Consider the following 15,799-nt stretch of genomic DNA (forward strand, 5'->3'; position numbering starts at 1 on the left):
TTAAACCATCTTCCTGTACTTCCTTCAATTCTAACTGCTGATTTACAACTCAAATAAAGACTAAGTATTGCTTGATATAATGCCGCATTGACACCATATAACTGCAGCGTATCGAATAGCTTCTCTCTTGGCACATTGTCATATGCCTTTTCCAAATCTACAAAACTCAAATACAGTTCTTTGTTATATTCCCATGCTTTCTCGACTATTTGTCGTAAAGTGAAGATCTGATCCTAACAGCCTCTATTTGGCCTGAATCCAGCTTGTTCTTCACCAAGTTTTTCTTCCACAATTCTTCTCAACCGTTTCTCAAGTATACTTGCATAGATCTTGCCAGGAACACTAAGTAGGAAAATACCTCTGTAATTCTCACATTCAGTTTTATTTCCCTTTTTATATATGGGTACTATGAGAGCTCTACTCCAATCATCGGGAATTCGTCCCTCTGTCCAGGCTTTCTGAACTATGCAGTGCAGCCACTGTAAGACCTTTATACCACCATACTTCAGCATTTCTGGTCGAATATCATCTACTTCAGCTGCCTTTCCACATTTCAAGCCTTTGATGGCTTTTTCTACTTCAAGTATGGATATGTATTCCTGACTGCATGCCTGGTCAGTGTTTTTTACCACTGTGCTGTCATCATTGCTTGTTTCATTTAGCAATTTTTCGAAGTAATTACTCCATACTTCAAGGATATCTTTTTCTTCTGCTTTCATGTCACCGTTATCATCTCTAATTCCTTTTACAGCACTCTTTCCTCCATTCCTAAGCTTCTTCAACAACCTCCAAAATATTTTGCCACCTTCTTGATATTTATTTTCTATATTCTTGCCAAAGTCCTCCCATGACTTTTGTTTAGCTAGTTTTACACAGTGTTTAGCATTCTTGCATTTGTGTCTATATTCTCTAAGAGCACTAGCTGACTTATTTGACAGGAACTTTTGATATGCTTTCTTCTTTTCCTTCACTGCCTCTTTAACTTCCTGTGTCCACCAGGGAGTTCTGATTTTTTTATGCTTACAGACAACCTCACCACATGCCTCTCTGGCAGAATCAATCAATGTTTTCTTCAGTTTGCCACTGAATCTCCAAGGTTTGATTCCTGTTCTCAAACTCTTTCATTTTTTCTTCAATAATCTTGTGTATTTTAGTCTACAGTTCACATCTGAGAGCTGCTCAACTTTTATTCACTTTAAAACTTTCTTACATGTTATTCTTTTCAATATGAAATTCAATTTTATCCTGCTCAAGACTAAATAGTGATCACTTCCAATTTCAAATCCTCTGTACACTCTGGTGTCCTGCACCAGGGAGAAAACATCACTATCAACAATAACATAGTCAATGAGACTTTTCTTATTCCTTGCCTCTTCTCTCCATGTGAATTTGTGCACATTTTTATGTTGGAACATGGTGTTAGTAATAACCAGTCCATGTCCTGAGCCGAAATCCAACAGATATTTGCCATTATTTTTGTATGTCTCACAATCATTTCCTACTCTGCTATTTAGATCCCCAACAAGGACCAACTTTTCATTTTTCATTGTGTCAGTTGCTTTTTCCAAAGCCTCAAAAAATCCCCCCACTTCTATCTTAGTAGAACCTTCTGTGGGACCATAGGCACAAATAAGTCTCATTGTCCAGTTCCCCATTCTCATATTTGCCCACATAACTCTACTTGAGACTGACTGCCATTCAAGAAGATTAGCCTCATATTTTGTGTTGAATACTATGGCTACTCCTTCTTTTGCTCGATTGTCATTGCCTGAATATAACATTTTGTATTTATTGCTCAGTAAGATCTCACCAGTTTTGGTCTTTTTTGTTTCAGTCACCCCTATTATGTCAATCTGGTACTTATCTAATTCCTCAGCTAGCTCCATTTCTTTGCCATTCAGGCTTCTTACGTTGATAGTACCAATCTTTAACTCTGGTGATGTTGAGTTAGGGTTTGTTTTCAGATTTGTCAGTGTTTTGTCATATCTAACATTTTATGCTTCTAAAGTTCTTATGACTGAATAAATTTGCCTAGACCTTGGCCTTCCTCTGGATCACTTTCTTGCTATCAAACACCTGTTTTGCTAACTTTTCCTCACCCTTTCTGTGCAACTGAGCATACCACCTTAGATTAGCTAAGTTGATATTCTTCTCTGTATTCTTTTAGGGCATCTTCCAACTCATTTGCTAGGAATTTTTGGCATGCTTTCTTCTTTTCCACAACTGTTTAACTTCTTGTGTCCACCATGGAGTTCTCATTTTTCTATTCTTATAGACAACTTCACCACATGCCTTCTGATTTAGTTAATGTCTTCTTCAGAGTTTGCCACTAAGACTCCAAGCTTTGTGTTTTCAAACTGCTTCAAATTTTCTTCAATAATATTTGTCTATTCAAGTCTATAGTTTACTTGTAAAAGCTTCTCAACTTTAACTGAGCAACAATGAAGTTAAAAAAAAAAACATTGAAGAAAGAATTAGACAACTGATATGGCTGGAGGATTAGTTAATTAAAATTTATGTAGGTATAATGATTATCTAATTTAGTGTTATAGAATATAATTGCATTAAGCATTTGTGTATCAAATACATAAAAAAACTAAATAAATTTTAAAAAAGGATGCGAGAAAATGAAGGAAAGGCAGAAAATAAGCTATGAGTGAATATGCACAAGCCAACCTATATGCAGTGTGATCAATCTCCTTAAAAATATCAGTTTGGACACTTTACTGATTACTCACTATATAGTTCATCTGAATTTATTATTTATCTGAATGTATGTCTCACAATCATTTCCTATTCTGCTATTTAGATCCCCAACAAGGACCAACTTTTCATTTTTCATTGTGTCAGTTTCACTGATGTCAAAGATATTTGTTAATACAACCAACTGTCACTATAACCAAGTCATAAGATCAGATAACCAGTTCATTACAATGGATAGCTTGGCTGTAGCAAATTTTTTATAGCATAGCATGGTTCCTATCAGTCTTTGTTGAAGACTTCTCAATAGTTTGTTGTAGTGAGCAAGTCTGTTATAAGGATGATTGTTATAGCGAGAGTTAACTCTAGTTATATATACTGTAAAGTTATAAATATAAATTTGGACAAATTGTGAGGTTCTTGCTATTCCCATCCCAGATGGACTTAAGTCTAATGGTAAAAAGCTGATATAAAGAAGAGCAACAACTCCCACAACCTAAACTAAAACAACAGTTTGGTTGGATATTGTTATGAAAGTTTGGTTTAGGGGTGGACCCAAACCAAACTTTTGCAGATTTTAACTAAACCGTAAAAGCTAAGACTTTCAAATTACTACTTAAGAACCACAGGAGTGATTCTTAAGTAATGCAATGCTACTGACCATGCTTATTACAAATACCATCAGAACCCAAATGCAGTATGCTGTTAACCCCAATTTTAAGTTGAATATTATAAATCTGCTGTGCTTATTAAGGGGGGTGGTGGTATATAACAGCACACAGGTTGCCGAATTTGAAGCATTACACCCAATTAACCAACGAAAAGTATAAATATAATACATATATAATACATAATATGAAAAATTGAATTTTTTTTTTTTTTTTTTTTTTTTTTTTTAGAAGAGCAGGTAGAAGGAATATGTCTGCACTTATCAATGATTTTTTGAGCAATTTACTTGCTATATAATGACTGAGATACCGATACCCAAACGGGTATTCAACACCATATGAAACCAACATATTACTATTGGACGTAATCTATTTTTGTTTGTAAATTGTGTATATTCTACTGGCTGGTTTACCTGGTTGCCAGAGTTTCCGGGAAGTTTTTTCTTCCTGGACTTCCCTTGCCAACTCCATATGAAGCCAGCTAACTTGCCGCCAGTTGGAAAGCCATAATAAAGGTTCTTCACATCCTAGATGGGTTTCAAATCAAGGTCTTTCCAACGTAAAGGCTTCGTCTATAGTGACTGAGCTAAGGAGGCCCCCCCCGAGTGATGTTAGGATTATAGCCATTGAGACACTTTCCAAAAGTGCAATATCATCATTGTACTTTTGAAAAGGATAGTGTGTATATGTGTACAGGGATGATATACGTACTCATCTACAAATACAGATTTTTGATACGGAATTAGTTGGTGCACCATAAGTTTCACACTGGATGTGAGGATCAAGAAAGGAAAAATATAACTTCAGATCCTCTTTTTTAAGGTAAATTTAACTTTAGGATGAAGCAGTTGATTTTTTGCAGAAATACACTGGGTTCCTTATCTGAATACTGTCAAACTACAAAATTATTATATCAATATTAAGGAGTTTGGAAGGCTGAGGATGAATTGAATGATTTTGGATATTGTTCAAGATAGTAAATGGCTAAAGAGGGAAAACAATATCCATGGTCTTTCAAACTGTTTGTGGATTTTGTTTGTCTATCTAAAATAACTCAATTGTATGATAAACCTGAAAAAATTTAATTGTATAGTTTCATGGCCTGTTTTCTGCTTTTATATAGCAAAAAGCAATGTTCTTCACAGACTGATGTGTATAACAATCACTGACTTTTGTTTTTCTGAGGATTTACTTCAACTAAAATCAAATAATGCCAATGTCACAAATATCTATAATCCTATGCTAAAAAAATCATTGACATGTACAGATATATTCCATCTTCCTGCCCTGACATGTGAAGACTTCCAATTCAGCATGCTAAAATGTTTTGAATGTCTGTTCTTTATAATAAAAAAAAAAAAAAAAAAAAAAAAAAAATCACTTTAAACTGCTATACTAAACTACTGTACAGAAGTGCAATTGAATATGATTGTTTAATAAAACAAGTTTAGAAAGTTTATTACACCATTGAAATCTTAACTATAATGATGGACTTTTTATACCCAACTCTGTGGAATTTTTATCCTCAATTGACTGAAATAATGCTACAATTAGTGTTTTTAGGGACAGTACACAACGATACTATGTACTGGCATCTTATTAACAGGAACATGTGGCACATGAAGGCAGATGCAGTACAATTAGAAATTTGTAACATTCAGCAATTTTACACATTTACTCAATATACAAGTAAGCTTGGTTATTTACATTTTCACTATATCTGTTGTTAAGATATTTGATATATAAAACTTTTTTTTACAAAAAAGTTTATATTTCCTATATAAAATTTTTATTAAAAATTATATACATTTTACTTATTTCTTTATATAATTGTAAAAAAAAAAAAAATTTATGCTTAATAAACTGTGTGCAATTGCTTATAATAAATAGCAATTATAATTGCTGTTCCAGAAATATTATCATGCTATGAAGTAAAAATATTGCTAATAATTTTTATATTTCCTTTTCATATCTCTTTAATTTTCAATTTTTTTTTTCTGCCATCAAAGAATGAGTATCAGCAACTATTTTTTAAAGAAAAAAAAAACACTGGGTACAAATTACACTGAACTGAATAATTAATATAACTTTAGAATTACATACACCTAATCTATATAAATAACTTCAATTTTTTAAAATTACATATTGCAATTGCACTTCTCTACTATGCAAGTTTGCTAATAGTGTATATTTTAATCCCTAGCACGTACGCACTGGCATCTAAATGTATGTATCCACAACTATCGTTACTCGTTTGTTCTCATAAGAAAATACAACACGTGAGAGCATATAAAACTCACATTATCAATTATACAGTATATGATAATACTGCATTCCATAAAGATGGATTCTGTTGTGTAAAAAAACTAAATCGATATCTTTAACTGAACTTCCAAGAAAAATCAAACATGGGCAAATCTCATCATTGGAAAAGAGATTTTTTTTCTTTTTTCCAATTTAATTCTGCTGTGTTGTATTTAACAAGTGAAAGGATATTTATTACATCTGCATATCTTACAAAGACAGATATTAATCATGTATGCATGAGTGTATATACATTACACAATACTACTAAAGATCAAGGGATGGAGACAAAAGAAAAATAAGTATACATTAAAATTTTTATAAAAGAAAAAATATAATGACCAAATAAATATGTTCTTATGTACGTATGCACAAATGTATATACTTTACCCATCCATTTCACTCTTGTAAACCACAGGGATAAAATTAGGAGGCTCAACATTCATTTCCAACTGTACATTTTCAAGATTTCTTTCAAATGTGTCAACGCTTCCAATATTAAACCATAAAACATTCTAAAAGAAGACGTATGAACTTAGTATTATGATTTCATGAAATAAACAGAATAATCAAAGCTTTAAATTTTATTATATTAATTAAACCAATTACTTAAATATGCTAAATGGAATCATCACATACCTAATTTACCTTTAATTTTTTTCTATAAGGGTACAGTCCTCCTGGCTAGATAGATTTTATGTAATGTGACATTTTGGATCATTATTGACACTGGTGGAATCCCAGTTGAAATGTAATAATTTCAACAGATGTAAGAAACTAATTTCCAAAATCTGCTTATTTCCTTTTCTTTTTAACTGTCTATCACCTTCATCAAATTCCTGATATGCACCATTAGGGAGGTGTAATGATATCATGATAGGTACCACATGAAAAAGTTACATCATTACTAATTGTCAAGACTCCATATCTCTCACATTTCTGATTTCTAAGGCAATTCTTACTGTATCAATCCACTTAGACCTTGGTGTTCCACTGGATTTTCCCCCTGGCATCCTGGTAAAGAACACTTTACTAAATTTTCCTTTCCCATTCTGTTTAAGTGACCATATCATCTGAGATAAGCTCTACTAACACATTCCTGAAAGTTAACAATGTCAAGTTCTTTTCTAATATCTCATTTGTAATATGACACTGCCACAAATGCCATGTCTTCATTCCCCTAATCTTTCTCAGAACTCTCATTTCTGTGGTCTCTTGTCTTTGATCAAGTGTTTTGTTTCTCAGATCCATAAGTTAAAATTGTTTTGAAAACTATCTTGTATATAGCTAGTTCTGTGTTTTGACTAATTTCTCTCTTATTTCATAAAAATCTATCCACTTGGCTTCTTACCATAGCAACTTTGCTAATTCTGTTGTCTATTTTTATATTTAATCTGCCATCTTCATCAAAAATTGTATATTAAATAGCTGAAATTCAAGATTCAGTTGATGTTTCTGTTCATTTTCATTGTCTTTTTATTGCTGATTTTCATAGAAATTTATTACAGCAGTTATTTAGTTTAGTGAGGGAATCCTGCAGCCGTGTTCTCAATTTATTTAGAAGTATAATGTCACCTGCATAGTAGAGAGCAGAGATTAATATTTTGAATTTTGATATCTGGTTTAGCATGAGTTTCCTTCATAATGTGATCCATATAGATGATGAATAACAGTGCAGATAATGTATACACCCACATCTTGCACTCGATTTAATGTCAAAACATCTTGTACCCTAGTCTAGCCATAAATACTGTTACAACTTGAACAGTACCTTTAATTTATCAGTAATGCAGCTTTCAGCACATACAAAATCACATGTATAATGTGCATATAGCAGCATTGCATGTTCAAAGTTTTCCCTTTGGCTTCATGCATACCCAAAGTCTGTGACCACATATTGATAGCGCAATGCACAACATCAAACAAAAATGCCGCTACTGCTCGCTCCAAATCAACCTCCAGGCTGGTGATGCTGGGATATCATTTCTTGCAGGCTACTCTCGTAAGCTCCAACCATAATTTGAAGTTCAACAGATTTAGATCGAGACTTCCAAAAGGCCAATCTGATGGTAATATGTGGTCAAGCACATTTGCCTCCAACCACTGTGGTGTAGTCCTAGCTATGTGAGTAAGGGCTGAGACCTGTTGGAAGGTCCACTGCTTCCATGAAACAAGGTGTTCAGGGTCTGTACCACTGGCTTCAGCATGGTCTTGATTGTTTACTGAGCATACGGCACATGCAACATATACTTGATCATTTTGGTGATTAAATGACTATTCAATAGTGAAAATCTTCTCATCAATGAAGAGCATATCTCTGTGTCTGTTGTTCACATACTGCTGGAGAAGCGCCTTTGATGTTATCAACCTCTGACGCACAAATTGTGGTATTAGGAAGTGTCCAGTACAATGACGATAGGCTCTCATTCCCAGGTCATCAGTCAGTACACGTGATATGACATTCTCTGTGAAACATTCATCTCTTGTGACATCACTTTCTGTGTTCTCACAGGATTACAGCAGAGGCATGCCTTCACAAGCTTTAATGAAGAGTGGTCGACCCATTCTTTGGTGGTTGTATATGACTTCTGTATTGTTATAATGGTTAATAGTCTGATACGCAAACATCCTACTGATACCGAGTGTTTTTAGTGTGTTGAAAATAACAGGTAGTTGCATTCCAACCTTGTGAAGCCCTATTATAGCTACATGGTTCTCATAATCTCCCCCACTGCATGTTCACCCTCGCAGCTAGATCTCTCTCTCTCTCTACTGATAAACATGAGAATGTTGGCTGCACAGCTCTACTAACGCGGCTTGCGCAATGCTGTGGGCAGCATGGGGAGGGGATGCAGAATTTGTGACAGTGTTTATTGGCACGACTGTGTACATTACTTACTCCATTCTAACTGCTGATTTACAACTCAAATATAGACTAAGTATTGCTTGATATAATGCCATACTTATACCATATAACTGTAGCATTTTGAACAACTTTTCTCATGGAACCTTGTCACATGCCTTTTCCAGTTCTACAAAGCAACTGTCTAAATTTAAAACTAAAATTTAGACATAGTGATAAATTTTAAGATATCAAAATCAGATTTAATATATAAGCTATCAGAAATGTTCAAAAGCAGCTAGATGATATTCAACCAGAAACATCAAAATATAGAGGTATGTCATATTTGGGTTCGTTGAGTTGGATAGTACCTCATTCTCCAACCAACAGGTCATGGTTCGAATCTCACTGTCAGCATGGATGTTTGTGAAATTCATGAGGTGGTAAGAGGAATTCCAGTTCCCAGTGTGAGACTTCCTATCCTATTAAGTAGAGATTAATCAATTTATTTAGTTTTTAACTTTGCACTGAAAATGGCACTATATACTATGGTCCCACATGTAGAACCAGAAGAGGCTCATGCCTCCAACAACATCCCTGTGCTATCCAACTCCAGACCTGGGGATTCAAGAAGTCATTTTCTGTTAAGTCCTCCATGCAGCCAGCATGCCCTGCAAATGTTGAAATCAGCTTGAGAGTCCAAAGCTTAGTAAGTCCATGTCAATTTGCTGACACCACATCTTTAAAAGATACAGTTACAGAGGTAAATTTTGGTATGATATGGTGTTCTTCCTGAAGTAAATGCATCAATTTACTTCAGGAAGAACACCATATCATACCAAATTTGAGTGTATTCAAATTGTGAATACAAATTGTATTCACAATTTGTATGTCAGTAACGATTAACTCATCTCCTCTCTTTACTACAAGGTCGGGCTTCCTCAATCCAATGTTAGTGTTATAGTGTGGTTCTACTCTTGTAATCCAATCTTTGTTCTTCAACTTATTAGCAATAACCTTCATTATTGTAACACATACTCCATGTATGCAATAACAATACTGAGCATGAGTTGAAGTTTCTATACTCTGACAGCCTGCTCTACAGTTCTCATTACTTTTTCCCCAAGTTGTATGGCTTGACTCAGTACAGCACTGATTCTTGTCCTAATTACATCTGTATATTCAAATCCAGGAAGGAAGCAAGTCCCATCTTTGACTCATGTTTAGATTCTTATAATGCAGCTCCAACGACTGAATGATGCAGCATTAAGCACTTTTCCTTTGTTCAGCCAAAGCAGTCGTAATCAGTGTCCTTCCATCAAGCACCCATCCAGAGATACATTGATAATCATCCTTAATTCATGAAGTTCTAGAGGTAGCAAGACAATTCTGAAAGAAAATTTCTGTAATCATCACAATGAGGGAATCCCAAGACCTGCATGGTTTAGTGGCATGGAAAAATGCTAATGGCAAATTGCAAGGAGGATGTAACCATAAGCAGACTACTGAGTGAACTGTTATATCCATCTGAGAGAGTACTGAAAGAGAATTACCTAGGACAAGCATATGGTAGAATCTTGGAAGAAGGAAATAATTCCAAATGAAGAGCTTCTGTTGAGGTTTAAGTGGAGCTTTTCAGAGAGAAGAGAGCATCAAGGTGTCTCCACTCCTCCAGTACCGAGATAGAATGCAAGGCCATGCCATGAAGAGAAAACCCAAAATTTTCTAACTTAAATTTCTTGTCTCTACCTAAGGGGACAAGAGAAAGCATACTCAACTTTGTCACACTGATGTTTAAGAAGATTAAGAAGAGCACACACACACACATGCACCACACGGGCTGTCTACCTTGAAGAAGACTACTTTTGGGTGGTGTGTGAGTAACATAGGCACATTAAATAAAATTTTTATAACTCAAAATTATTTCCATGAGCCTTTCAGGATAATTTACATAAGCCCAAATCTATTAATTAATAATGTTAATTTAATTTTTTACATTTTTTTAATACAGTTTTGTAACTGAGTACACCATTTGTTCATTCTTCTTGAAATTCATATCTGTAGTCAGTCTTTCATCAACTATGATATATCAAACTGCATTTCAGTTCTGTTATTTTTTTTTCTAACCATTTGGTTTGCTCTATATCTCACTTATTTTAATTTGAACGTGAAATGCAGCTCATTAACTATTTAATTTCAATTAGGTAGAATTAATTTGTCCTGCAACTTAGATGGGAATTTTATCTACACAAATAAAATTGACATTTTGATATAAATAAACAGAGTATTTTGTTGCTTCCTTAATGTCGTTGACCTTCCTAAAGATATCTTCAGAGTAATTACTGCGCATGAATTGCTACCTGGCTGCTAACAATGAAGCAAGCACCTGTGAAATAGTGGACAATTTTATTTCTAACAATAAAATTGTAACAAACACAAATAGTGACTTTCAAGTTGATAGTTACTCACTAAAATAAAATAAAAAAATGAACTTGCAGTTTTTTTATTTATTTATTAATAAAATTAATAAAAAGGTGGACTAAGAGCTAGATAATCTGGAAATCCTTCTCTAGAGATCAAACATGGAACTTTTTCAAGCCACTTCAGATCTCCAATAAGAATCCATCTCTCACTTAAAGATATTCACTAAACACCCATGGCAATATTGAGATATGAACCATACCTTGTTGGCTGGAGAGCAGCTACTAACATCATGGCCAACCAGGCAAGCTAGCTCACATATAAAATAAGTTTTTTTTTTTTTTTAATCTATTTTGAAGAAATGCAGCTGTTGCCAATCAAGTCCATTGCTACATCTCATGATACAAATCAAAATGAATCCAATCCATTAAAATTCTTAAAATCTGTTAGCTGCAATATTCAATGCAAACTACTAGGCTGGGAGGGGAAGGAAGAAGATGTATTATTACCATGCTAGCTCAAATTCAACTGCAAAATTTGTTACCTCTTAGAAATTAAATCTGCAGTTTTAAAAGGTGAGATATCCTGGACATTTAATCAGTAAAAATAACCCACACTGCTCGTCTAAGAGGCATAACTGTGGTCCTAAGACAGCCTGTCAGGAATAAAATCGCCATTGTCTGAGAAGGCTTGTACGGACAAACAGAACTTTCTGAGTGAAGCAATTGACCGAAGCATTTAATGAAGGCTGTTCTCAACCCATATCTTACTGAACTATGTGCAGGGAATTGAAGAGGATCAGTATTTGCAGTTGCATGCCTGCATGGAAACCACTGATTTCTGAAAAGAACCAGAAAGTTTGTCTACAGTGGTGTCAAGAACACTGTGACTGGACATTGAAAAAAGGTCGTGTGGTCTGATGAGTCACAGTACACCACATTCTGTACTGACCGCCAGCAGAGAGTTTGGCAGAGCTTCATGAAGCAATGAACCCAGCTTGCCTTGTAAAAAAAACTCAAAGTTCTTTGGGTGGTGTCATGCTCTGCTGGAATAGAACAGGTCCCCTGATATTGTTGGAATGTTGGGTGTCCTCCAAGAACTGAACATTGTTGCCAATCAAGTCCATGTTGACTTTTTATTCAGCAGGTTATGGTTTTTTCACAGATGACAATGCTACTATCCAGCATGCAAGAATTGTTCAGCAGTGGCTCAGCAAGAATGAGCGACTTCCACCATCTTCCCTGGGCAGCACAAAGCCTGGATCTGAACCCCATTGAGAATGTATGAGTCATGTTAGAAAAACAGATCTGGGAGCAAAGTCCTCCATCAAATCTGAGCCAGTTAAAGGACTGTCTGGTGAATGCCTATATGTAGATGCAATCTAACACTTTATGGAATCTATGCCAAACCTCATATATACTGTAATTCAGACTAAAGGAGGTCCAAACACAATATTAAATAGAAGTTTCTAAATCATTAACAATTAGATTTCAATAGAGCTTTTCAAATGGGAAGAATTTTTTATGTATGATGTGGTATGACCAGTAAGGGAAGCAAGAGATTTTGCTAACTGTTTGGATAATTTTATAGCAAAGGGGACTGCAACTGAAGGTTTTGAGTTTTTTTGTGAAGCTTTTATGAGTAGGCTTCCTTCCTGGCCTCCTGATATTACAAAAAAACTTAAACCCTTTAGCTGCCACCAGAGAATGTATGCTATCATCTCAAGGGATTAGGGGTCATTTTGAGAAATAAGATACAAATTTTTGGCTCCTATTGTGACTGTTGGTGAAACATGGCTTCATCACTATGAACCAGAGACCAAACAACAGTCAATGGAGTGGAGACTGTTCAAAGGTTGTCCATGACCAAAGAAGTTCCAATCCTAAAAGTCAGCAGGGAAGATTCTTGTCATTTCTTTTGGGATATGGATGGTGTAAATACTTACCAAGTACCTCAAAAAAAAAAAGGTGAAGCTGTTACAGCAACAGTTTATTCAGCAACTCTGAAGGAATTGAAGGAGGTACTGCAGGAAAAACACCATAGGAAAATGAAAAGAGGCATGTTGCTTTTGCAAGACAATGCACCTGCTCATGAAACCCAACAGATGATACACAACTTGGGCTTTCAATGTCTGCCTCACTCACCCTATTTGCCAGACCTGGCCCTACCTGATTATTTCCTATTCCAAATTTAAAGAAACACTTGAAATGAACAAAATTTACCACAGATGATGTAGTCATATCTGCAGCTGAGGACTGGTTTGGGCAATGAGGGAAAGACTTATTCCAGAGAATTGTAAATGATGCAGCAGCGTTGTAAAAAGTTTATAACACTTCGTGGGGGAATATGTAGAATAACGTGTAAATTACATGGTTCTACCTCAATTTCCTTTCAAGGTGATTATCACAACTTTTCAGTTCAGCACACCCTCATATAATACAGTGGGTTAATGATGCCTGAAAAGTCTTTATGTCTGTATTTATGATTCATATTTATGATTGTTTTTTTAAATTATTAAATGGAACCTATGAGATGAATATACTAAGTAGTTTTCTTATATATAAAAATAATGCCAAAGTTGCAATTTCAGCATAATTCATGGAAAATCTGGAGTATTCTATCTCTAAATTTTGCCAGTTTTTGGTTGGTAGAGGGCTTGAACTGTATTTAGGGCATCACCTGGTGTGAGATCACCATCATCACCATTACAAAGTTCTACTCCTGGTCTCTAGAGGAGATTTCTGGATTATCTAATCTTTGAGAAGTAACAATGTAAATAAATTGCCCTTGAGGCTACAGCCCAAGACAGGAGGTTGTGGAGAAGACTCACCACAAACAGCGACCCTACTTAAGTGGGTAAAGCTGCAGAAGAAGATTTTAATGCTGAATTTTTTTTGACAAACTAAATAATTACACATGAAAAAACAAGGGATTAACTTACATTACCATCAATATGCTGTCCTGAGAGAAGTCTTATTCTTACCCATTTTTTATTAATTACTTCCAATTTTTCAACCTATGAGAAAAAAATATGCATGCAGATTTATAAATTTGTATAATTTTCAAAGAGTACAAAAATGCTAATTTTTTACAGTATATTCGGTGCACTTCTATAGGTGTACAAAACTGTAGCAGAACCACTCCATTTTCACTGATTACTTCCTCATTAAATCTTTGGCATATACCTAAAATATCTGCATTGCCAATTCTTACATTGAAATCCCCAATTATTATTATAAATTCCATTTTATATATTTTGTCTATCGTATTTTATAATTTCTAGTTTTGGTTTCCCTTCCTTTAATTTTATAGGTAGTATTCCACTTGATATATATAATCATATTCTTATATTTGTTCTGTAATACTTTATGTATCATTATTCCAACTCCTTTAGATGCTCTTTTGTGTTTTTTTTACTCCACTAAATATCAATACAGAGGGTCCTCGACATGTGTTGTTTCGACTTAACGGCGGTAATCCCTTAAATAATTTAAAAAACAAATTTCTTGAAGCAGCGCGACGTAAAATTCAAACGTCACGGGTGAATTTGTGAGCACGGCAGAAGAATATGCCGTTACGCGCCATTTGTTTGGGAGAAGTGGTGTCGCTTGGGTCCCAGCACACACTCTTTGGGTAGTATCGCGTGCTTTGTTTACATCTGCTCTCTCTCTCACATTTATGTTTGTGTTTTTTTGTGACTTTTTACCCTTCAATATGGCTCCCAAACGTAAGGCAGACTCTTCTGATGGCAGTGTGTCAAAGAAAAGGAAAGCCATTACATTAGAAGTGAAATTCGACATTATTAAAAGGGCAAAAAAGGGAGAAATGCAAACGAACATCGGCCGCGCATTGAACTTAAGTCGTACCACAGTTGGGACTATTATCAAGGATAAAGTTCGCATCCTTGAACACGTGAACATCTTCTTCAGTTGCACCTGCAGTATCTCTTGCATCTTCTGCAGCATGTCCTGACTCTCCTCCTTCCATTAAGTCAGTCTCTCCCTCTTTGCAACACCCCTTCCAGTGTGCAAGCCAACCACAGGATAAAAGGTAAAGAATTGTTTTCATTTTTGTTTTTAATCACCTGTACAGAATGTACAGTTTCATTTGTCATTTTGGGGATTGTTCTCATTTTTATGTTTTTTTTATTTTTATTTTTTTATTACAGTTTCATTTTTGTCATTTTTCTGTACTATATAGTAATTATGTTCTCCCTTTCATTTTCCTATGGCCTAGTTCTATTTCTTGATATATATACGTATGACTTTAGGGTGCTTTAGGTTAGATAAGTAACTTAGGCTATGGTAATTCCGACTTGCATCGAAAATCACCTTTCTTCAGTCCGTAAGAACGGATCTCCGACATAACTCAAGGACCCCCCCCTGTATATAGTTTTCAATTGCTTTATACCTTTACTTTTTTTCCTTGTTTCTGATATTACACAAGTTTAATCTTATGATTTTCATGTTGTTCAACTAATTCTTCTTTCCCTGTGAGGATTGCACAATCCAGGTGTCAATTCTCTAGATAAGGTCCAGTGTTGCCAGCTTGTCTTTTAAACTTTAGTTTCTTTGAGAAATTGGGTTCAATGTTCTCTGGCAAGCTGCTAACCCAACCAGAAATCACCTCCTATGTTAGCTGAGTATATTGATGTAGCCTTCCAGAAATATACACTTCCAGTGTGCTTCACCTACCTCACCTGTTCACCACTGCACCACGATGAGGTACAGGTAGGATTTGTGAAGCTTTTTCCTGCAAATTTCAAATGAATGATTGCCATGATTTTCCTGAAATGAGAACATATAGAAAAGGAAGGAATTTGTCTTTTTCTACTTCTAATGTAAACTGGATTTTTGATTTAAAA

General features: G+C 35.0%; 1 protein-coding gene across 1 annotated transcript in view; it reads right to left on the minus strand.

The window, feature by feature from the left end:
* Afg3l2 (AFG3 like matrix AAA peptidase subunit 2) overlaps positions 1-15,799 on the minus strand; it is a 221,620-nt gene that overhangs the window by 169,292 nt on the left and 36,529 nt on the right. The window contains exons 5-6 of the mRNA XM_090408577.1: positions 13,877-13,951; positions 6,063-6,187 (exon numbers count right to left, since the gene is read on the minus strand). Coding sequence (XP_090264703.1) covers positions 6,063-6,187; positions 13,877-13,951 — 200 coding nt within the window. The remainder of the gene's footprint in view (positions 1-6,062; positions 6,188-13,876; positions 13,952-15,799) is intronic.

The sequence above is a fragment of the Typopeltis vanoorti genome, chromosome 18 (assembly GCF_054136105.1).
Source record: "Typopeltis vanoorti isolate ZY-2024b chromosome 18, IOZ_Tvanoo_1.0, whole genome shotgun sequence".
Taxonomy (NCBI): domain Eukaryota; kingdom Metazoa; phylum Arthropoda; class Arachnida; order Uropygi; family Thelyphonidae; genus Typopeltis; species Typopeltis vanoorti.